Source organism: Anabrus simplex, chromosome 11, assembly GCF_040414725.1.
Source record: "Anabrus simplex isolate iqAnaSimp1 chromosome 11, ASM4041472v1, whole genome shotgun sequence".
Taxonomy (NCBI): Eukaryota; Metazoa; Arthropoda; class Insecta; order Orthoptera; family Tettigoniidae; genus Anabrus; species Anabrus simplex.
Genome location: NC_090275.1, coordinates 54,466,792 through 54,485,307, shown reverse-complemented (window position 1 = coordinate 54,485,307; position 18,516 = coordinate 54,466,792). Strand labels below are relative to the sequence as shown.

General features: G+C 41.6%; 1 protein-coding gene across 1 annotated transcript; it reads right to left on the bottom strand.

Moving 5' to 3' along the window:
- Nucleotides 1-978: 978 nt before the first annotated feature.
- On the bottom strand, nucleotides 979-17,402 carry LOC136883305 (uncharacterized). Its single transcript, XM_067155540.2, has 3 exons — nucleotides 17,189-17,402; nucleotides 11,703-11,956; nucleotides 979-1,496 (listed from the first exon to the last, which is right to left on the bottom strand). Exons 1-3 carry the CDS (start codon nucleotides 17,385-17,387, stop codon nucleotides 1,158-1,160), a joined length of 792 nt encoding a protein of 263 aa, XP_067011641.2. The 5' UTR covers nucleotides 17,388-17,402; the 3' UTR covers nucleotides 979-1,157.
- Nucleotides 17,403-18,516: the final 1,114 nt, after the last annotated feature.

Here is an 18,516-nt window from a genome sequence, read left to right as displayed (position 1 = left end):
TGGTTTCCCATTTTAACACCAGGCAAATGCCGGGGCTGTACCTTAATTAAGGCCAGGGCCGCTTCCTTCCAATTCCTAGGCCTTTCCTATCCCATCGTCGCCGTAAGACATATCTGTGTCGGTGCGACGTAAAGCAAATAGCAATATATATAAATAAATATTCATCATAGCCATTGCTGCTCTCTGGCAGCCTTCCTCAATTAATAGCTGCCTCTGTTGATCAGTAGTACAGTGTCAGCCTCCGGACCCCAGGATAGAGGTTTCAAACCTGGCAGAGGTAATCGGATTTTTGAAAGCTGGAAACATGTCCATTCGACACTCCATATCAGCATGTAAAAGATCTCTGGTGACACATTTGGTGTTTACCCCCTAAAAACATGTATTCAATCTTAAGTCTGGGTAGTATGAGGGTTTAACATCTTGGGTACTAACAGTTCGAGGGGTGTCCGACTCCCTGGCTAAATGGTTAGCGTGCTGGCCTTTGGTTACAGGGATTCCGGATTCGATTCCCGGCAGGTTCGGGAATTTTAACCGTAATTGGTTCATTCCCCTGGCACACGGACTGGATGTGTGTATCATCATTTCATCCTCATCACGACGCGCAGGTAGCCTAGGGGAGTCAAATAATAAATACCTGCAACGGGCAAGAAATATTAACAACTTAGTTTGAGAGGAAACAAATGCCAAGTCTAACATGTGACACTCGATAGTGGAAACCGTCGATAAAATCCAAATTCATTAGACCATTCGAGTATGTGACTCAATGAAGTTTTAGAGTTGTGATTTCTTCCTCGTTTTAGTATGACACACTACACTTTCAGACTAAGAGTTTCTTAACCTTTGCTACAACCTCTTATTGTTTTTTAACTTCATCATGTTTCACTTGTTTTTATATATTTTTAATTGTGTTTTAATAACATTATTTTAACATTAATTATGTAGTTTTTTAACACTTTTTTAATTAAAGATGGCTCAAAATCAGTCGAAACATGTTTGATTATATTAGCCTGTGTAAAGATCGATATACAGTATGTATTGAATAGGAGGACGTAATAAATCCTTTGTGAAGTGACACTCAAGCGTATCATAAACCAGAAATCACATGTGGGAGATGGTCATTTCAGTAATCGGTCAAGACTAGTATTCCTATTAGACTTCTACTTCACGTAGGTACTGTGATAGAGAGAGTACCCTTCAGCTATCATGGTGAGTGCGCGGTACATTCCTTCGAACTGGTCTAAGTTATTGGTGGCATTCATAGCGTCCCTTCTCCTGCGTCTGCGCCCCGAGGGTCGTGTTAGAGGCGCGAATATGAGCGTGCTCATCATGGGAGCAGGAGCACCACCCATCGCGCCATTAGCGGGAACCATCCCAGCGGTCGTCCCCGCAGCCGCCATGTTCATCATGGTGCCGTTCCTCACCGCCTGAATGATGAGGCACAGCAGGTAGCCACCGAAGGCCAGGAAGGCGAGCGTTGTGATGGACATCTGGAAGATCTGAAACAGTTACAGAACGTTCGTGTGTTAAGCCACCTCACAACCATTCACAAAGGAAAGAGGATTGGTTACAGAAGGTCGTTCGGGATCTCTGGTGACGAGTTTGAAGGCCATTGGCGGCGCACGTCAAAACGGAGAGTGATGAATTAGGGCCCGGATGTTTATGCAGTAACCGCTTAGATTGCAAACTAATTTGGTTAGTAGGAAGTGTCGGCCACCCGCTCTTCCATAATGTAGCAAGAGTAACATAAATTATAGGGGTTTTGCTGGGCCGTACCCCTATTGTTTATGCAAACCCCATAGCATAGTCGTTGTGAAGGTAGACTATACTTGTAACTCGCTTCAGGAAGGTTGCATTCTAACCTATTACTGCATAAACATCCGGGCCGTAGTGATGATTCAAGTCGGTACTCAGAACGTGTGTGTAGAGTTTCGTGACATTAGCTGTAACGATGCCGAAGCGGACTGACGCTCACTGGAAGGGCTACATAACAGCCCATTCCGATGCTAAATACAGCTATCATGCAATCCAAGGAATATGTAAGAAACTTAATTTCTTGAGGTTATGTGCACGAATCCGATCCAATAAATGTCACTGTAATATTTGCCCCAAATGGAAGATAATAACTGCTTTCACTCAAATAAAGTATAAAATCTGCGGTGAATTAACAAATACCGTCGTTACTAGAGAAATATGTATATGTACTTACAGGCTGCAGACAGGACCCCCTTATGTTGCATTCCACTGCTCGTGCCGTCTTTTGTTTCTTTCTTGAGGTCCAGGGCTAGCACCGACGAATGGGAGTGCTATGTCTGTGAATTCTCATTATCTTTGTCCTTATGGCTAGCGCGGGCAGTTCAAACAGCAAAATAACATGATCCCTGGACCAATAGATATACTGTATTACTGTTTTGTTGAAAGGAAAATAACATGATCCCTGGACCAATAATAATGAATGAGTTAGGGCACATGACATTTGCTTAGTCAGTGTACAACCGCCCTAGAGACATAAGAATTATCAAACATTGTATAAAGAATGCCAGGAAAGTTTTTCAAGGGGTTTCATGATCATCGCTGGATACTGCTACACTGGCAAATTAACCATTCGCCTCTCCCAAGCCACATTGGCATAGAGGGAAACGAGTTAGCAGATCAGGCTGCCAAGGAGGCAGTTACACTGCCCCCGTTGCCTTTCAAGGTTCCAGCAAGTGATATTCGCTCTTAGCTGCGACCTCTGGTTATGTCCTATTGGGAGATGGAGTGTCAGGCCATTCCACTTCCCAATAAGCTGAGAGCAATAAAAGGAACAACGAAGGTATGGAAGACTTTCCTTCGGTCTTCGCGGAGGGAAGCCGTGGTATTATGTCGCATTCGGATCGGCCATGGTATCGTGACCCACTCGCATCTTTTGAAAGGAGAACCTCCTCCGGTGTGTACCTGCGGTGACCATCTTACCGTGGTACACATCCTTACGGAGTGTGTGGACCTGGTCGATCATCGCCGTAGTCTTAACCTCCCGAGTACAATCTCCCTTATCCTACGCGATGACAAGCAGTCAGCAGACCTCGTCATCCGCGTTATGAGGGATAGTGGTCTGTTTTATCGTGTGCAATGTTGTGTTTTGTGCTAGTGTATTTGTGTCAATTGCGCTTTTATCCTCTTGACTTGATTCTAGTTTGTGTAGCGCCTTTTAATGTGTTATTTTAACGTCTAACGTAAATTATGTATATACATTTGTACTATCAGGCAATGCCTTATTCCTTTGTCTCCTATATTTTCTCTTATTTTATTCCAAAATAAGACATTGTGAATTAGATCCACTGATTGTTTTAATCTCATACTCATTTTTCATCACAATTTTTTTAACTCTATCAGTGGATATGTTTTAAAATTTTAACTGTCACATATCATGTCGTCCATTTTGTGTCATTAGGGGCCGATGACCTTCGATGTTAGGCCCCTTTAAACAACAAGCATCATCATCATCAATCATTCGCCTTGTCGCTAATAATGTGAAGGTGAATTCTGCATACTATCAGAAAAAGGTGTTAACAGCCATTTACAATACAGATATCCCAGCACTGTGTGGGAGGGCGAAAAATCAGGTGTGGGTCCATTCAGCCACACCTCTCGTTCGACTCGACTGTTGTTCAATTCCTTTTACTGACATTCCGGTGAAGGAACCGAATGGTTCACCCATGGACTTCTGTGCATTTGGACTCCTAAACAGGGCCGTAGGAAACAGATGTCCACGCTCTATCAATGGCCTCGGGACAGATTGTCAGGAGGAGTGGGATAAGATAGATAAGCTAGCTCTGCGAAAAAGTCTGCTGCAATTGAAATTACGTTGTCGGGCTATAGCTATAAATGATGGCTTTCCAACTGAGTATGATCGTTGGTGGAGACATGGCTTTTCATAAGCTAATTACCCTTAAAAAATCGTCCCCAGAGATCCCGAACGACCTTCTGTAGTTACGTGGACACATGGGCAAGCATTATATTTTTCTATTAGCAATGAACATACATACATACATTATCATTATAGACTGTTATGCTTTTCAGCGTTCAGTCTGCAAGCCTCTGCGAATTTACTAAATGTAGCCACAATCCTCGATTTGTAACTAGTGTTGTGACCTCATTCAGTTCTATACCTCTTATTTTTAAATCGTTAGAAACCGAGTCTAACCATTGTCGTCTTGGTCTCCCTCTACTTCTCTTACCCTCCATAGCAGAGTCAATTATTCTCATAGGTAACCTATCCTCCTCCATTCGCCTCACATGACCCCACCACCGAAGCCGGTTTATGCGTACAGCTTCATCCATCGAGTTCATTCCTAAATTAGCCTTCATCTCCTCATTCCGAGTACCCTCCTGCCATTGTTCCCACCTGTTTTACCAGCAATCATTCTTGCTACTTTCATGTCTGTTACTTCTAACTTATAAATAAGATATCCAATGAACGCAAAAAGAAATTAGAAGCGATTTTGAGATATTTTAAAGAACTATATGATAAACTATCGTATATTTGGCCATAGATTTTACTAAACTTTCTACATATGCTATACAATATATAACAAATGTTTAAGACCACCAGCAAAAATCTGTTTATGAACTCTCAGTCTTACATTTATTGTACGAATTGGTGTGCAAATATTTTGTGACCTTTCATGTTGATACACACGTTCTGAAAAACAACCCTTGAAATATCGAATGAAGTTTAAGAGTTATAATATTTCGAACATTTTGAGAACTTATAAAAATACCCCTCTTTTGGGTGTAATGACCACTATACTACAAAAGGTATATGACTACTTTTATCTTTTTCTAAATAGCTTTTTAATAGACGGTATATATTGTCATAACAGCCGAAAGATGAAAATATCATACGGTCGTTATTTCTGCGGGTGTTATTTTTAAAATTCTGCATTTAAATAACAAAAACTAATACTGTTTATTAGAGATGCTTAAACAAGTCTTTGGAATGAGCTACTTTGCAGTCCTTACAACGTACAAGCTTCACTCAACAGATCGCAGAGCTCGATACATCTTACAGATTTCGAATTATCGCTGACTAGCGTCTTATCTTTGAGGTTACAGTCACCGTCCGAGCTGAGAAGTGAGTTTTGTGAAAAATACAGAAAAAACGACCCTGTGATATTTTCATCTTCAGTATTTTACGGAGATATGCACTCTATTCGATAGGTATTTAGAAAAAAGTTAAATAGCCATAATACCTTCTGTAGTTACGTGAGCAGGATGGCCTTTACACCCAAAAATAGGATACTTTTATATGTTCTCAAAATGTTTAAAAAATGATAACTCATAAATTTCATTCGATATCCCAACGGTTCATTCTCATAAGTTTTATATCAATACGGATAAGCCAAAAAATATTTCCATACCAATTCGTACCATAAATGTATGACCAGGAGTTCATTAACTGTTTTTCGCTAACTTTTGTTAGATACTGTACATGAATCTCTTCTGTATTGTTAGCGCTTATATCTCCAAGGTCGTACTCATTGATTAAGATACACTAAGTTATTGTCTATAGTTAGAGCCTTGTGCGGTTATAAAAATATTATCCGCATCTGCACTTCCTTCATCCGCACCCGTGAACGATTATCCGCGGATGTTATAAATATTTAACCATAGTATATTACACGCAAGGTATTGACACGGATAGATCTGTTAACATAATACAATAGGCCTGAAACCTGGCACCAAGTCCCCCACAATCACAGGTTTATGAGGGATTTTCTCTTGAAGGTACCTTATACATCACCATTCTCCCGTACTACTGTCAAGAGTCACCTGACTACAAGCAAAGGTAAGAGTATACCTGAGTGAATATCAATAAACTTAATTATTTAGAAATTATCAGCAAAATTATCCGCACTGCTATTCAGTTTGTATCCGCCAAGACCCTAACTTCGTGTGCACTGCTCTGTCTACAGTCGTAATGTTTGAAAGATGCGTTCTGACAGTTCTTAGTGGGCGGTCCGTTTACAGCCTGTCTGGGTGGGGAGAAAGGAGTAGGGGGTATGGTGTGGGGTGTTATCGTGAGTGTGAATGTGTGACGTATGACGTTTGACGATATGGGTAGGTCTGGATAGGTCAGTGTCGTATTTTTAGGTAAAGTATGTACGCTCAGAATATGATCTCGCCATACACCAGGATGGGAATGGTAAGACAATGCACCAAGAAAAACACAAGGCATAAACCAGGATACTAATTCAACTGACGCAGTACTAATCAACGCACGTGATGACGTAGCAGAAGGGATGTAAACAACACTCCAAAAAAAAATATATATATAAGTCCGTCAGTGCACAAGTTCACAAGTAGTTTTTTCAATTTTCAAGGTGAAAGGTTTTCAGCAGAGCGCATAATGGAAGCATTTTCACTGAGTCCAATATTCAGAGGAACCGAGGTAGGTACAAAATTTTGAGGGCAAGGAAAGGCGTACGACAACAAAAAAAAGGGGCAAAGAAGAAATAGTTTTTTCATAATAACAATATATTAACAAGAAAACACCCAGAAGAAACATTTACAAGCCAAAGAAAACAACAAATATCCAAAGGTCAGTTACTTCTGACTTCCAAAAGAGAAAATACAAATGGGACGACCATATTAATTTTCTGATTTGTTTTTCAAAGAGAACAGCTAGAGCCGAAACCTTCAATAATAACACAACCTCTTTTACATGAGGAGTGTCCTACACAAGGAAAACAGAAATTTACGTGTGAACACAAAGAAAACATTAAAATTTGAAAGACACATGGGCCACTTTACAATAATACAAGTAGAAAAAAAGCGCAGAAGGGATGCGGAATAGGAAGGTGGGGAAAGGGGAGGGACGTGAAAGAAAAGGAGTACCAATGGCTGCCAACAGGGTTTTGGAAAAATAGGATCATTCAGTATCGATGAAATTCCAAAATAGCAAAACAGAAGCTAGGTGATAGTCCAATTGATTCTATTCATGCGTTTGCTCGGGAAAACAGTTGAATTTCAATGGTTCATATCGCAGCAATGACTTGACGTATCACAAAGTCCAACTTCGGAGTAAGATGGTAATGTAATTCCAAAGTAAGGTACCGCTATCAATAGCTGCAGTTAGCTTATTATCAACATGAACTGTCATTGGTGGCCAGTAACGGCATTTTGAAAATTAAGGAAGTGCAGCATTAAAGAAAGTTCAAAGAACAACATGGAAATGAAATAAATTAAAGTTTTCGCTCACCCGTCCAGCAGTCGTAGCTTTTTAATGGTATACAAAAGCACATTTTAAGAGAAACATTGCACACAGTCCAGCTGGTAGCAAAATAAAACCAAGTCCTCCCTCCACAAAAATCGTCGTGTTCATCCCCACTCCCTGCTCAAGCCCAGAGCAGGCCAATTTATATTGAGGTAGAAGAGTCCAGAAAGGACGAGAGCATACAGTACCCAAAGCGCAGCGAAGCGGTAGGGGAAGGAAGGAGGGAGGGTAAGCAGCACAAGCAGTTGAAACTGGACGGGCGAAGAGAGCACAGGCAGGTTAGTAGCGGCATATGCAGCGTAGTAAACGTAGAATCCATAAAACAGTAGAAAAATTCGGAGCACGTTATAATGGTTGCCATAGAAACGAGGGCGGACCCACTGCCGTTGCCATGGAGAGCATCCTGCTGGCCGGCTCGTGTTACTTCGAGTTGCCAAAACTCTCACTTCTGAACTACGTATAAACCTCGGATTTTAGGCAAAAACCTATTTTGCTCCTTAAGAGATAAAATGAAGTTGTATTTACACGTCTCATGTATCTATAATGTTAAAAACGGTGGCCCTATAGTGCCTAAATTGACGTCAGAACCTATATTTGCCTACATTCCTATTTTTAACTCCTAAATCGATTTAAACCGGGCAGTTGGCAGTGCGGCTAAGGGTGCGAAGCTGTGAGCTCGCATCCGGGAGATAGTGGGTTCGAATCCCACTGTCGGCAGCTCTGAAGATGGTTTTCCGTGGTTTCCCATTTGTATACCAGGCAAATACTGGGGCTGTACCTTAAATAAGGCCACGGCCAATTCCTTCCCATTCCTAGGCCTTTCCTGTCCCATCATCGCAATAAGACCTATCTGTGTCGGTGGGACGTAAAGCAAAACAACAACAAAATCGATTAAAATGCTTTTAATTTATTTCGAGATACTAAAATATTTGTTGACTCGTTTTATCTTGAACATGTCATGACCGCGGGTCACGATGCGCCTCTCCGTCCCTTGTTACGGAGCGACCGGGCTCGAGCGAGTGTAGAATCCGCGACCTCCGAGAAAGAAGGAGAAGATGTAAGAGAGTGTATCCCAGCGCAAGAAGTAATAGTGCTTCGAATAGACATGAGTTAGGCTTTTGGGCTTAGTTATTTTGTCTCGGTGTTTTCCAAATTCGTACTTTCCTCATCGCCAGATGTTTCATTCCAGGCTTGTGACAATGTCATATGTTACGTACACATGTTAAGCGACCCTCTTAGACTGATTCTGATGGTTCCGTCAGCTTCCGCTTCGAACGCTAGCGCTGTACCGCCTCCGGCGAGCCATCTGGTGGCGAATGAACGTACCATTTCCACTTCTATTATAACGTCTAAATTCAAAAGCTCTTTGTTTAAGAATCCTTTCTCGTGGACAGTCGGGATTTTCTTCTGATGACGCAGAGCACAGTTCTCTGTGAATCGTAAAGAATTTCACCTTTTTTTCTTGACACGGCATAAGCCCAAAAGCCTACATCATGTCTATAAGTACGGGCCGTGAAGTCATCAATGGTAACAGTGCATCGAATATTTAGTGATGTGAGCAAGCGAGTGATAATTTTATTTGAGTATAATTCATATATTAATACATAACATTCAATGTAAATCAGAGCTTAGTGGAAACAGAAGTTCAGTGCTGTGTGTGTAATATTGTGAAACAAAATTCCCGGTCAGGCAGGCGCCAGTACAGAAGCTTAGAGCGCAACATCAGGCCATGAGGGGGTGGTTCTCGAAAACATTGGAAGAAAACGTCACATAGATCACAGAATAACTTGACGTCGTAGAAAAACATTGTTCTAGTAATTTCCATAGGCCTTGTACAGACAACCCCCTTAAATTGGTAGGAGGGTCACAAGAGTCAATCAGGTTAAAACACATCAGAGTCATGGAGTAGTAGAGGTCGGGATTGGGTAAGAATGCTGGTAACTTCCAGAAGGACAGACTGAATATTACAAGCGGGAGTTTCAGGACGTGGATGGGGAGAAATCTGGCAACTGTGATAGTGCTCACGTCATGTGAGACGTTCTATAGTCGTGACCGAGTTCGTATCAGTAGCAGCTCTGTAAGTGTGGTCAAGCTCATGCCGAGGAAAAGTCCCATAACTGTGACAAGGTTGACCATTAGAGAGAATCTCTGTTCATAGTTCAAAGTGGAGTCTGAACAGGGAATAAGGAAACAAGAGTTCGAGTCTGAGGATCTGCATTTCTGTTGAGTAGTTAACCAGGCGTCCGAGGCTACGGTGGCATCTGGAGGAAAGAAGAAGGAAGAAAGAGGAGAGAAGAAAGAAGTCACCAAACGGAGCTTAGTATTAACTGTATTTAAGTTCAAAGACTGAAGTGTGAGAGCTTTCTTCAAGTTTATTACCAAGGGAACTGAAAATACTTTTAGCTTTATTTAATGCACTGTGGGCAGGAAGTTCGCTAAGTGCTAACCAGAGAAATTCTGTGTATATAACATGTAAATAGACAAAGTAATTGTTTATTTTATCAATATATGGTGTCATATCTTCGTGAAAGGTCAATCTGACTTGGTGTTAAGCGCTCCTAGAATCGAACCCAGTCCCCAGCCTGTCCAATCCTTAGGATCAAGACAAGCAGTATATTTTTAAAATACTTTTCAAACAAAATCTAAAAATCGGGAAGCTGCAAACCTTAAGGTTAACATTCCTCGACCCAGTCGGGAGTCGAACTCAAGGCTCCGAGTACTGAAGGTCAAGGCCCCGACTACTCAGCCATGCAGCTCAACTTTAATAATAATAATAATAATAATAATAATAATAATAATAATAATAATAATAATAATAATAATACCTTGGATTCTAGGCAAAAACATATTTTGTTTTTAAAGAGGTAACTTAAAATGAAGATTTAGCCTGTGTCACGAGTGTCCATGGACCTGATGAAAGCAAGAAAGAGTGAGCTTCAAAGTCGTCTTGAAATAAAAGTATACAGGAGTTTCTCCATTTCACATAGGATGATCGAATTATATTCTATGACGTTTGTAGCAAATAGGTAAGTGATGTTTGTTTCATATTTCCCCTAAAGAGTTATTATCAATTTATTAAAATACAATATTTATTTATTTATTTATTTATTTATTTATTTATTTATTTATTTATTTATTTATTTATTTATTTATTTATTTATTTATTTCTTCTTGCGTTCCGGCCTTCTAAGGACCACGTTACAATTTCAATTGTTCCTCCTTAGTTGTTCTTTCCTTTTCTTCCAGTATTCTTTCATTGTTTCACTGTGTTTCTTTTTCCTGTCTTCAGTCCACTTTGTGCCTGTTTTCTTTTCCTTCCTCCCTTGGAATCCTTCCATTTGTAAGATTTTCTTCCTAAAAATCTTTCTTTCCAATAATTCTTCTTCTCGTATGTTGTTCCTTTCCAGGTCTTTCTTGACTTCTTGAATCCAGATGGTAGTTGATTTCTTTTCCCAAAGGTACTTGAAGATTCGTTTAGTTAGTCTATTGTCATCCATTCTGTAAATGCGTCCAAGAAATAGCAATCTCCTTTTTCTCATTGTTTCTGATATGTTTTCTACGTTCTGGTAAATTTCATTGTTACTTCTTAATTTCCAGAACTCTGCAATTCTTAGAGGACCTAATATTTTCCTTATAATTCTTCTTTCTAATATTTCTAATTTATCAAGCTTGTAGTTCAGTGCTAGACATTCGCTGGCATAAAGGCATTCCGGTTTCGCTACTGTGTTGTAGTGCTTTATTTTAAGTTTTTCTTGATAAGCACTTTTATTTATTTATTTATTTATTTATTTATTTATTTATTTATTTATTTATTTATTTATTTATTTATTTATTTATTTATTTATTTATTTATTTATTTATTTATTTATTTATTTATTTATTTATTTATTTTAGTTGGCTTTACGTCGGATCGACACAGATAGGACTTATGTCGACGATGGGACAAGAGTGGGTAGGAAGCGGCCGTGGCTTTCATTAAGGTACAGCCCCAGCATTTGCCTGGTGTGAAAATGGGAGACCAAGTAAAACTATCTTCAGGCCTGCCGACAGTAGGGTTCGAACCCACTATCCTCCGAATGCAAATTCACAGCTGTCCACTTGCTCGGCCAATAATAGAAACTAAAAAAATGGTATTTTAATTGATAAATGTATTAAAATACGTAAATATTGAAACTGCTTAAAATATATTTTAGTACCTTTTCTTTCACATTTGAGAGCCTATTTTAGGCACCTAAAAATCCGAGATCTGGTTATACAACAGAACACAGCGGTCGGAGCGAACGAACAGGTGAGCCGGAAGCGAGGGGAAGGAGAAAGGATTGCAGCAAATTGGCAACACCGTGCAATGCTTTTCCCTCCCGCCCTATCTGTCGAAACGCTTCTTTTAATATTACGGTTATAATTCCCTACATCTGGTGATGTTATTTACTGAGAGTGTCCGACCTACCTTGGAGATACCCTTCCCCTTGCCCTTGCCACCGCTACTCATCATCATCCAGGGATGAGCCTCTTCTTCCTCCTCCCACATCATTCCTCGGCGAACCGGGGGAGGCGTCGTAGGCGACGTCTTGTGCCGTCCTGTAGCACGCAGTGGGGATCCTCGTCTGTCCACGAGGGGGAGTGCTGCAGGGGACGTGGAAGAAGCAGAATCTTCTACATCAGGTACATCATAATCCTCTATCTCATCCTCCAGCTCCGATTCTGAAAGAGAGAGAATGTTCCTCAATGCATTTGGAATACCTGCCTTTGTAAATCCATCTAACTCATCGAGACGCAGTATTTGTTCTTAAGTACATGTATTACTTTCTAACTGCTCTCTCCCAGGTTGGTGGCTATCCGTAACTGGGAGAGAGAGAGAGAGAGAGAGAGAGAGGAGTGCTTTTTCAGAATGCATGCATGAATACAATCCAATCGTGCAATTCATTCCTTCGTACAATTATTCATAATATCTACTCTAAGCTAATGAAAATTCTGTTCATACTCAAGGTATAAATAATTGCACTAACACAAATTAAGTAGGGTAAGATACATGTTGCCCTAGAATATTTAAGGCTGTTAACGTCTAGGACAAAAATAAATAACATTATAAAAAAATACAAGTTAGATATTGGGTTAAACAATGGTTAGGCGTATTTATAATATTTAATACTGCTAAATGTTTTCATTCCTCCCTGAAGGGGGAGGCGGGCCTCCTAGACGGTGACTCCGTCTCTCAGGCAAGGAGATTTTTATCGGAGAAGGTAAGAGGTTTGGCGGTCGTGGCCTCTACTAGGAACTGTCGCGACATTCGCCTTAGTGCAGGAAAATGGAAAACCACGGAAAACCATTCTCAGGACAGCTGACGGTGGGGACCAGCCCCTATCCGGCTCCCGAATACAGAGGCGTAGAGCCGTGGCCACTCCTCTTCCGCTCGGTTGTCCGATAGGAGTGCAGAGCTGTCGGACCACGGACGAGTCATGCCCACTTGTGGGTGTATATCCACTCTGCATCTAGACGAGGCAATACTGCCTGATAGGAATGTCAGACGGATTGCTGAACAAACGGAAGCTGAATCACACACCGTATGTCACACAACTTGTCCAAAAAAAACAGTGTCAGAAAGGTTCTGGTAGCTAAGGTACACCTTTGACAACAATTAACAAAACTTGGCAATGTCTTCCACAACAAAATATGCTGTTAATAGGGTGTATGGTTACCCCTAACGGCCACACATGTTTCGCAGCGACGTGGCATGCTCTCTATCAGATAGTCCATGTGCTCTTGTGGCAGTCGATCCCATTGCTCCGAAAGGGAAATGCGAAGGTCTTGGAAGGTTCTTGGTGGAGGCTGACGGGATGCAGTTCGGCTGCCCATTGCATCCCAGGCATGTTCTATAGGATTCAGATCCGCAGACCTCGCTGGACAGTGCATGCGATGAATGTTTTCCCCCGCCAGAAATTCATCCACCAGAGCAGCGCGGTGCGGTCGGGCATTATCGTCCATTAAGAGGAAGTCTGGATCAAACGCACCTCTGAAGAATCGAACATGTGGTCTCAGTACCTCATCCACGTATCCTCGAGCGTTAACAGTGTTCCTCGGACCACCCGTGAAGACGTACAGGTCCGTACGGCCATTCAGCATGATGCCGCTGTACACCATGACGCCACCACTACCATACTAGTCCCGTTCCACGATCTTCCTGTGGTTGTATCGGCTACCCGGTTCTCTCCAGATTAATGTGCGACGGGAATTGTTCTGCAAACTGAAGCGGGATTCGTTTGTGAAGAGCACATGCCTCCATTCATTCATGGTTCAGTTTCGATGTTGACGGCTCCACAGCACACGGGCCCGTCTCTGTGCTGGAGTGAGTGGGACGCACACCGCTGGACGTCGGGCAAACAGCCCTGCTGTTCTGAGCCTCCGGTACACAGTTTGCCGGGAAACGGCAACCCCTGAGACGGCTGCAAGCTCCGCCGACAATTGTCATGCAGGTGCACTCCGATTTCGTCGGGCGGTTAAGGCCAGATATCGGTCCTACTGTGGGTTAGTTACGCTTGGTCGACCTGGTACTGGCCTACGACTAACATCTCCTGTGTCTCGAAATCGTCTCCAAAGCCTAGAAATGACACTTCGTGGCACATTCAAGGATACGGCGACTTCGGTCTGTGTCTGGCCTGCTTCCAGTCGGCCGAGTATTCCACCCTGCGAAACGGAGTCCAAATGGCGTCGTTGTGCCATTATGTTGTCACGTTCACCACGAGGCTACACTTCGCACACTATAACAGGGAAAACACAACTGAGGGAATATGGGGCGCAGGCACTGCCTGTGTTTACCTTGCGGTTACGCCGCTAGTCAAAACAGGGAACACTCCTTTCCTATACAGAGCGAACACGTAAGGTTGGTAAGTGCATATGTCGTGCGTTTTGCGGTCTATTTCCTATTGCCCTGCTTACTCGTAACTTATGCTTAACTTTTGGACACTAGTCTATTTAATGTAGTAACAAATAAATTAATTGTAACAAGAAAACCATGGATGTATCAAAATTTGGATTAAAATAAAAGAATGCTCTCTTCCGAGTTCCAGGCGATCCGGAACGAGGCGATGGGAGTATTATATTGTGTTAATTTCTACCACTATATCTCAGTTTATAATTTTTGAAGGAGCTTGTACGTGCCAATGCATTTCTTTGCTTCAATTTTTGGTAACATAGTGCCATCTATTAGCAGTCAGTGAAAACTAAATAATAACAAATAAACTACAGGTTTACATTGATGCTTTCACGGCCCGTTCTTTCAAACATGATACAGGATTTTGGGCTTATGCCATGTAAAAATAAAACAAGATTAAACTCTTAACGTTTCGCAGAGATCTTTGCTCGGTGTCTTCAGGAGAAAATCTCAACTGTTAACGAGGAAGTCGTCTACAATAATGAGAGTTTGAATTAAAGAATACATTACCGTTGGGGCTGTAGTGGTACGGTCGTTCGTCACCAGGTGGCTCCCTGTATGCTGGCACAGCGCTCCGAGCGGGAGTAGACGACAAGTCGGCCGTGCTCCAATTAAGATGTCCATCACACCGTGTGTGCGTGGGAAGTATCGGAGAGGACATGAGACGAATCACGGACGAACGTGGTAGATTAAATAAATAGAAACTAATAAAATAAAATAAAATAAAATAAAATAAAATAAAATAAAATAAAATGCTACGAAAGACATCAGGATAGAATAGAACAGAGCTGAAAAATGGAAGGAAAGTTCTCTGCGAAACGTAAAGTGTTTCAGCTTCTATTCCTGATTGGGCATAAACCGAAAAGCCCATATCGTGTCTAAAACAACAGGTTGCTAGCATGGCTGAATATGCTGCAGGCAATTTACTCCGAAAAGCCTTATAATTTGTTAGTAAATAAATGGAACGAGCTGACCACTTCTGTTACCTAGGAAGCATTATTTCTAGAAATGGAGGGGGCAAATGAAGATGTCCATAAAAATGTCAACAAGGCCAAAGGGGCTTTCGCCCAGCTCCGACCAGTGTGGGAGTCTTGAGTCGAACGTGAAATCGGTACTCTTACGGTTGTGAGACATGGAAAGTGACTCGAGATATAACAGAAAGTCTAGACTTTCATCAATAAATGTTTGAGAACCATGGCCGGACATTATATCGAACCAAGAATTGTAAAAGCGCACCCAACAACGCATGTCTAAAGTCCAGATAAAAGAACGAAGATTGAATTGCATAGGTCAGCCCCTGTGTCAAGGCGCTGACAGTATACTAAACCAGGCTCTTACATAGAATCTCCATGTAGCAAGAAAAAGGGGGAGACCAAGGGAAACGTGGCGTCGAACAGTAGAAGCAAAGGCGGCGATGCTAGGGAAGTCCTGGAAGAACATCAAGACAGTGGCAGCAAATCGAGTCAGATGGAGAGCTCTTGTATGTGACCCTTGTTCCACTCATAAGTGACAGAAATTAAATCAAGTCGTCACATTGCCTGATTTATTGAAAGACATACTACTAACATCGCGTCGATAGGTGTTTTTCATGCATGATGGTGCTTCGACATATTTCAGTATTTTTGCTCGCAGGCACCTGAATGCTTATTATCCTGGGTGATGGATAAGTAGAGGTGAACCAATTAATAAATAAATGTAATTTAATATTTCAAAACAGACAACTGAGGAGCAGCCTGGCAAGACAAAGCCAGTCCAAAAGGGAATAATCAAACATTTAAGTGAGCATTGGTTTTGATATGATAGTACGGTACCATTCGAACCTGTTTCTCTACTGAAATCTCACCAAAACCAAATAGATCATTCTAATATTGAAGGTAACAAAGTCTACGTCTGACCCGAAGCAGATATGTCCTCCAGCAAATGAGAATATGTTCAAACTAACCAGTTACAGGCCGAGTTTTCGTCACGTGAGTTCCCGTCTCCCTACGGGAACAAGTCCTGCTTGCGACTGTTCAGAAGCAAACGAAAAATGCCCAATTTTACACCAGGAATTAGTTAATTGTTACCGGTATTGAATTTCTGTCTGAGCAAGTTATAACAGAGAACTTTTCGGTATCAATAAGAAATTGTTTGAAGAGTTGCACATTTAAAAGCTGCTATCTGGATGGAGACAAAACAGGACTTACTTAATCAAAAGCTGCTATCTGGATGGAGACAAAACAGGACTTAATTAAAAGCTGCTATCTGGATGGAGGCAAAACAGGACTGACTTAATTAAAAGCTGCTATCTGGATGGAGGCAAAACAGGACTGACTTAATTAAAAGCTGCTATCTGGATGGAGACAAAACAGGACTTACTTAATCAAAAGCTGCTCTCTGGATGGAGACAAAACAGGACTTACTTAATCAAAAGCTGCTATCTGGATGGAGACAAAACAGGACTTACTTAATCAAAAGCTGCTATCTGGATGGAGACAAAACAGAACTTACTTAATCAAAAGCTGCTCTCTGGATGGAGACAAAACAGGACTTACTTAATCAAAAGCTGCTATCTGGATGGAGACAAAACAGGACTTACTTAATCAAAAGCTGCTATCTGGATGGAGACAAAACAGGACTTACTTAATCAGAAGCTGCTATCTGGATGTAGACAAAACAGGACTTACTTAAGGTAAGTTTCAGATTTCAAGTTCATAAGTATTTAAACAGAAATAAACATAAATGGTTATACATTTCTAAATATTTGAGTGTGTTTTGATGGAATCTGATGATGTTCTTTTGAGGACGAAATATGGCATTCTATTTTAATTAGTTGTTTCTTTTTTAAAAGTATAGGCCTAATACTCTTACTATAATATATGAATGTATTACTCAAAATTAGTTTCAACAGACTGAGGAACCTAACAGTTATAAATGAACTGAGTTGAAACTAAAAAGCGATGGCTTCAGATATTACAAATGTCATTGATGTGCTTCAACAAAGCCACAACTTGTCGCATACTCACCGGGTTCCTCAGAGCGTGCGAAGCTCTCGCGAACTTTTATCAGTTTATCCAGGGGCAATTCACTAAGTGACAGCAGCTCTGCCAAGTGATCTCGGGATGCAATTTCTTCATCAGCCTCTTCGTCATTCTCGACCTCCACGACGGTCGAGTCGTCATCATCCTCGTCCAGACACGGCACGCCGTGGAGGACAACGAGCATCAAGCACACGAAGAGAGGTCTAGAGAAATGCACAAGAGAATATAGTTCAGTGTGGAAGTAACATGACTGAATTTATGCGCTCTACATTGGCAGATGACACATCACATAGACACCAGACGGGGGACTGCAATACTGCTCATTAGCAGAAAATATATCACTTTCTTGTTGATGTTATAGAGGCTGATGTTTCCGAGCGTATCCGTAGATTTCCACAGCCTGTTAGCGGAAGACGAGTGGGACCTTCCCGATAACTATTCTGTTTCTGAAAAGAACATTAAAAATAAAGTTGTGTTTGCACGTTTCGTGTATTTAAAATGTTGAAAACTGTACTCCGATACTGCCTAAGATTGCCTAAACTGACATTATAACCCATATTTGCTTATATTCCTGTAATTCCTATTTTTATTCTTAAATCGATTGAAAAGGCTTTTCATTTATTCTGAGAAAGTAAATTCTTTGCCGACAAGTTTTCAGCATCTTGAAATACTTTTCAAAAATAATCATCATCATCGTCATCATCATCATCATCATTATCTAAAGGCTTTGCCTACTGGGCGAGTTGGCCATGCGGTTAGGAGCGCGCGGCTGTGAGCTCGCATCCGGGGGATAGTAGGTTCGAACCCCACTGTCGGCAGCCCTGATGATGGATATCCGTGGTTTCCCATTTTCACACCAGGCAAATGCTGGAGCTGTACCTTAATTAAGGCCACGGCCGTTTCCTTCCCACTGCTAGCCCTTCCCTATCCCATCGTCGACCTTTCTGTGTCGGTGCGACGTAAAACAACTACGATCCTTTTTATCTATCCATAACCTTGGCAGCCCATCATTTCAACTACCTCTTCAATGATCTTCCGTGGTTTCCCTCTGCCTTTCTTTTCCACCATCTTGCCGTCGAACAAGTTCTTTATGAAGTCATTCTGCCGGAGAATGTGACCAAAAACTGACGCTTTTCTCCTTTTTATCGTTGTTATTAAATGTCTCTAAGCCAGGGCCTCTCAGGGTGCATGCGCGTGGTGCATGCACTGTGCACGGTGCAAGAGACGACTTGGCTTGGTTGACCAGAGTGCAGACCCCCCACTCCTCGATTTGGAGCAATAGCGCTTACTCTCTCTTTACTCACGCCTGTCTC

Bases quoted from the DNA above. Each gene is read 5' to 3' on its own strand.
- LOC136883305 (XM_067155540.2), bottom strand. From the start codon at position 17,387: ATGCTCGTTGTCCTCCACGGCGTGCCGTGTCTGGACGAGGATGATGAC. The intron at 11,957-17,188 runs GTGAGTATGCGA...TCTCTCTTTCAG, and splicing joins CGCACGCTCTGAGGAACCCG to AATCGGAGCTGGAGGATGAG. The intron at 1,497-11,702 runs GTAGGTCGGACA...TAACTGTTTCAG, and splicing joins AGGGGAAGGGTATCTCCAAG to ATCTTCCAGATGTCCATCAC.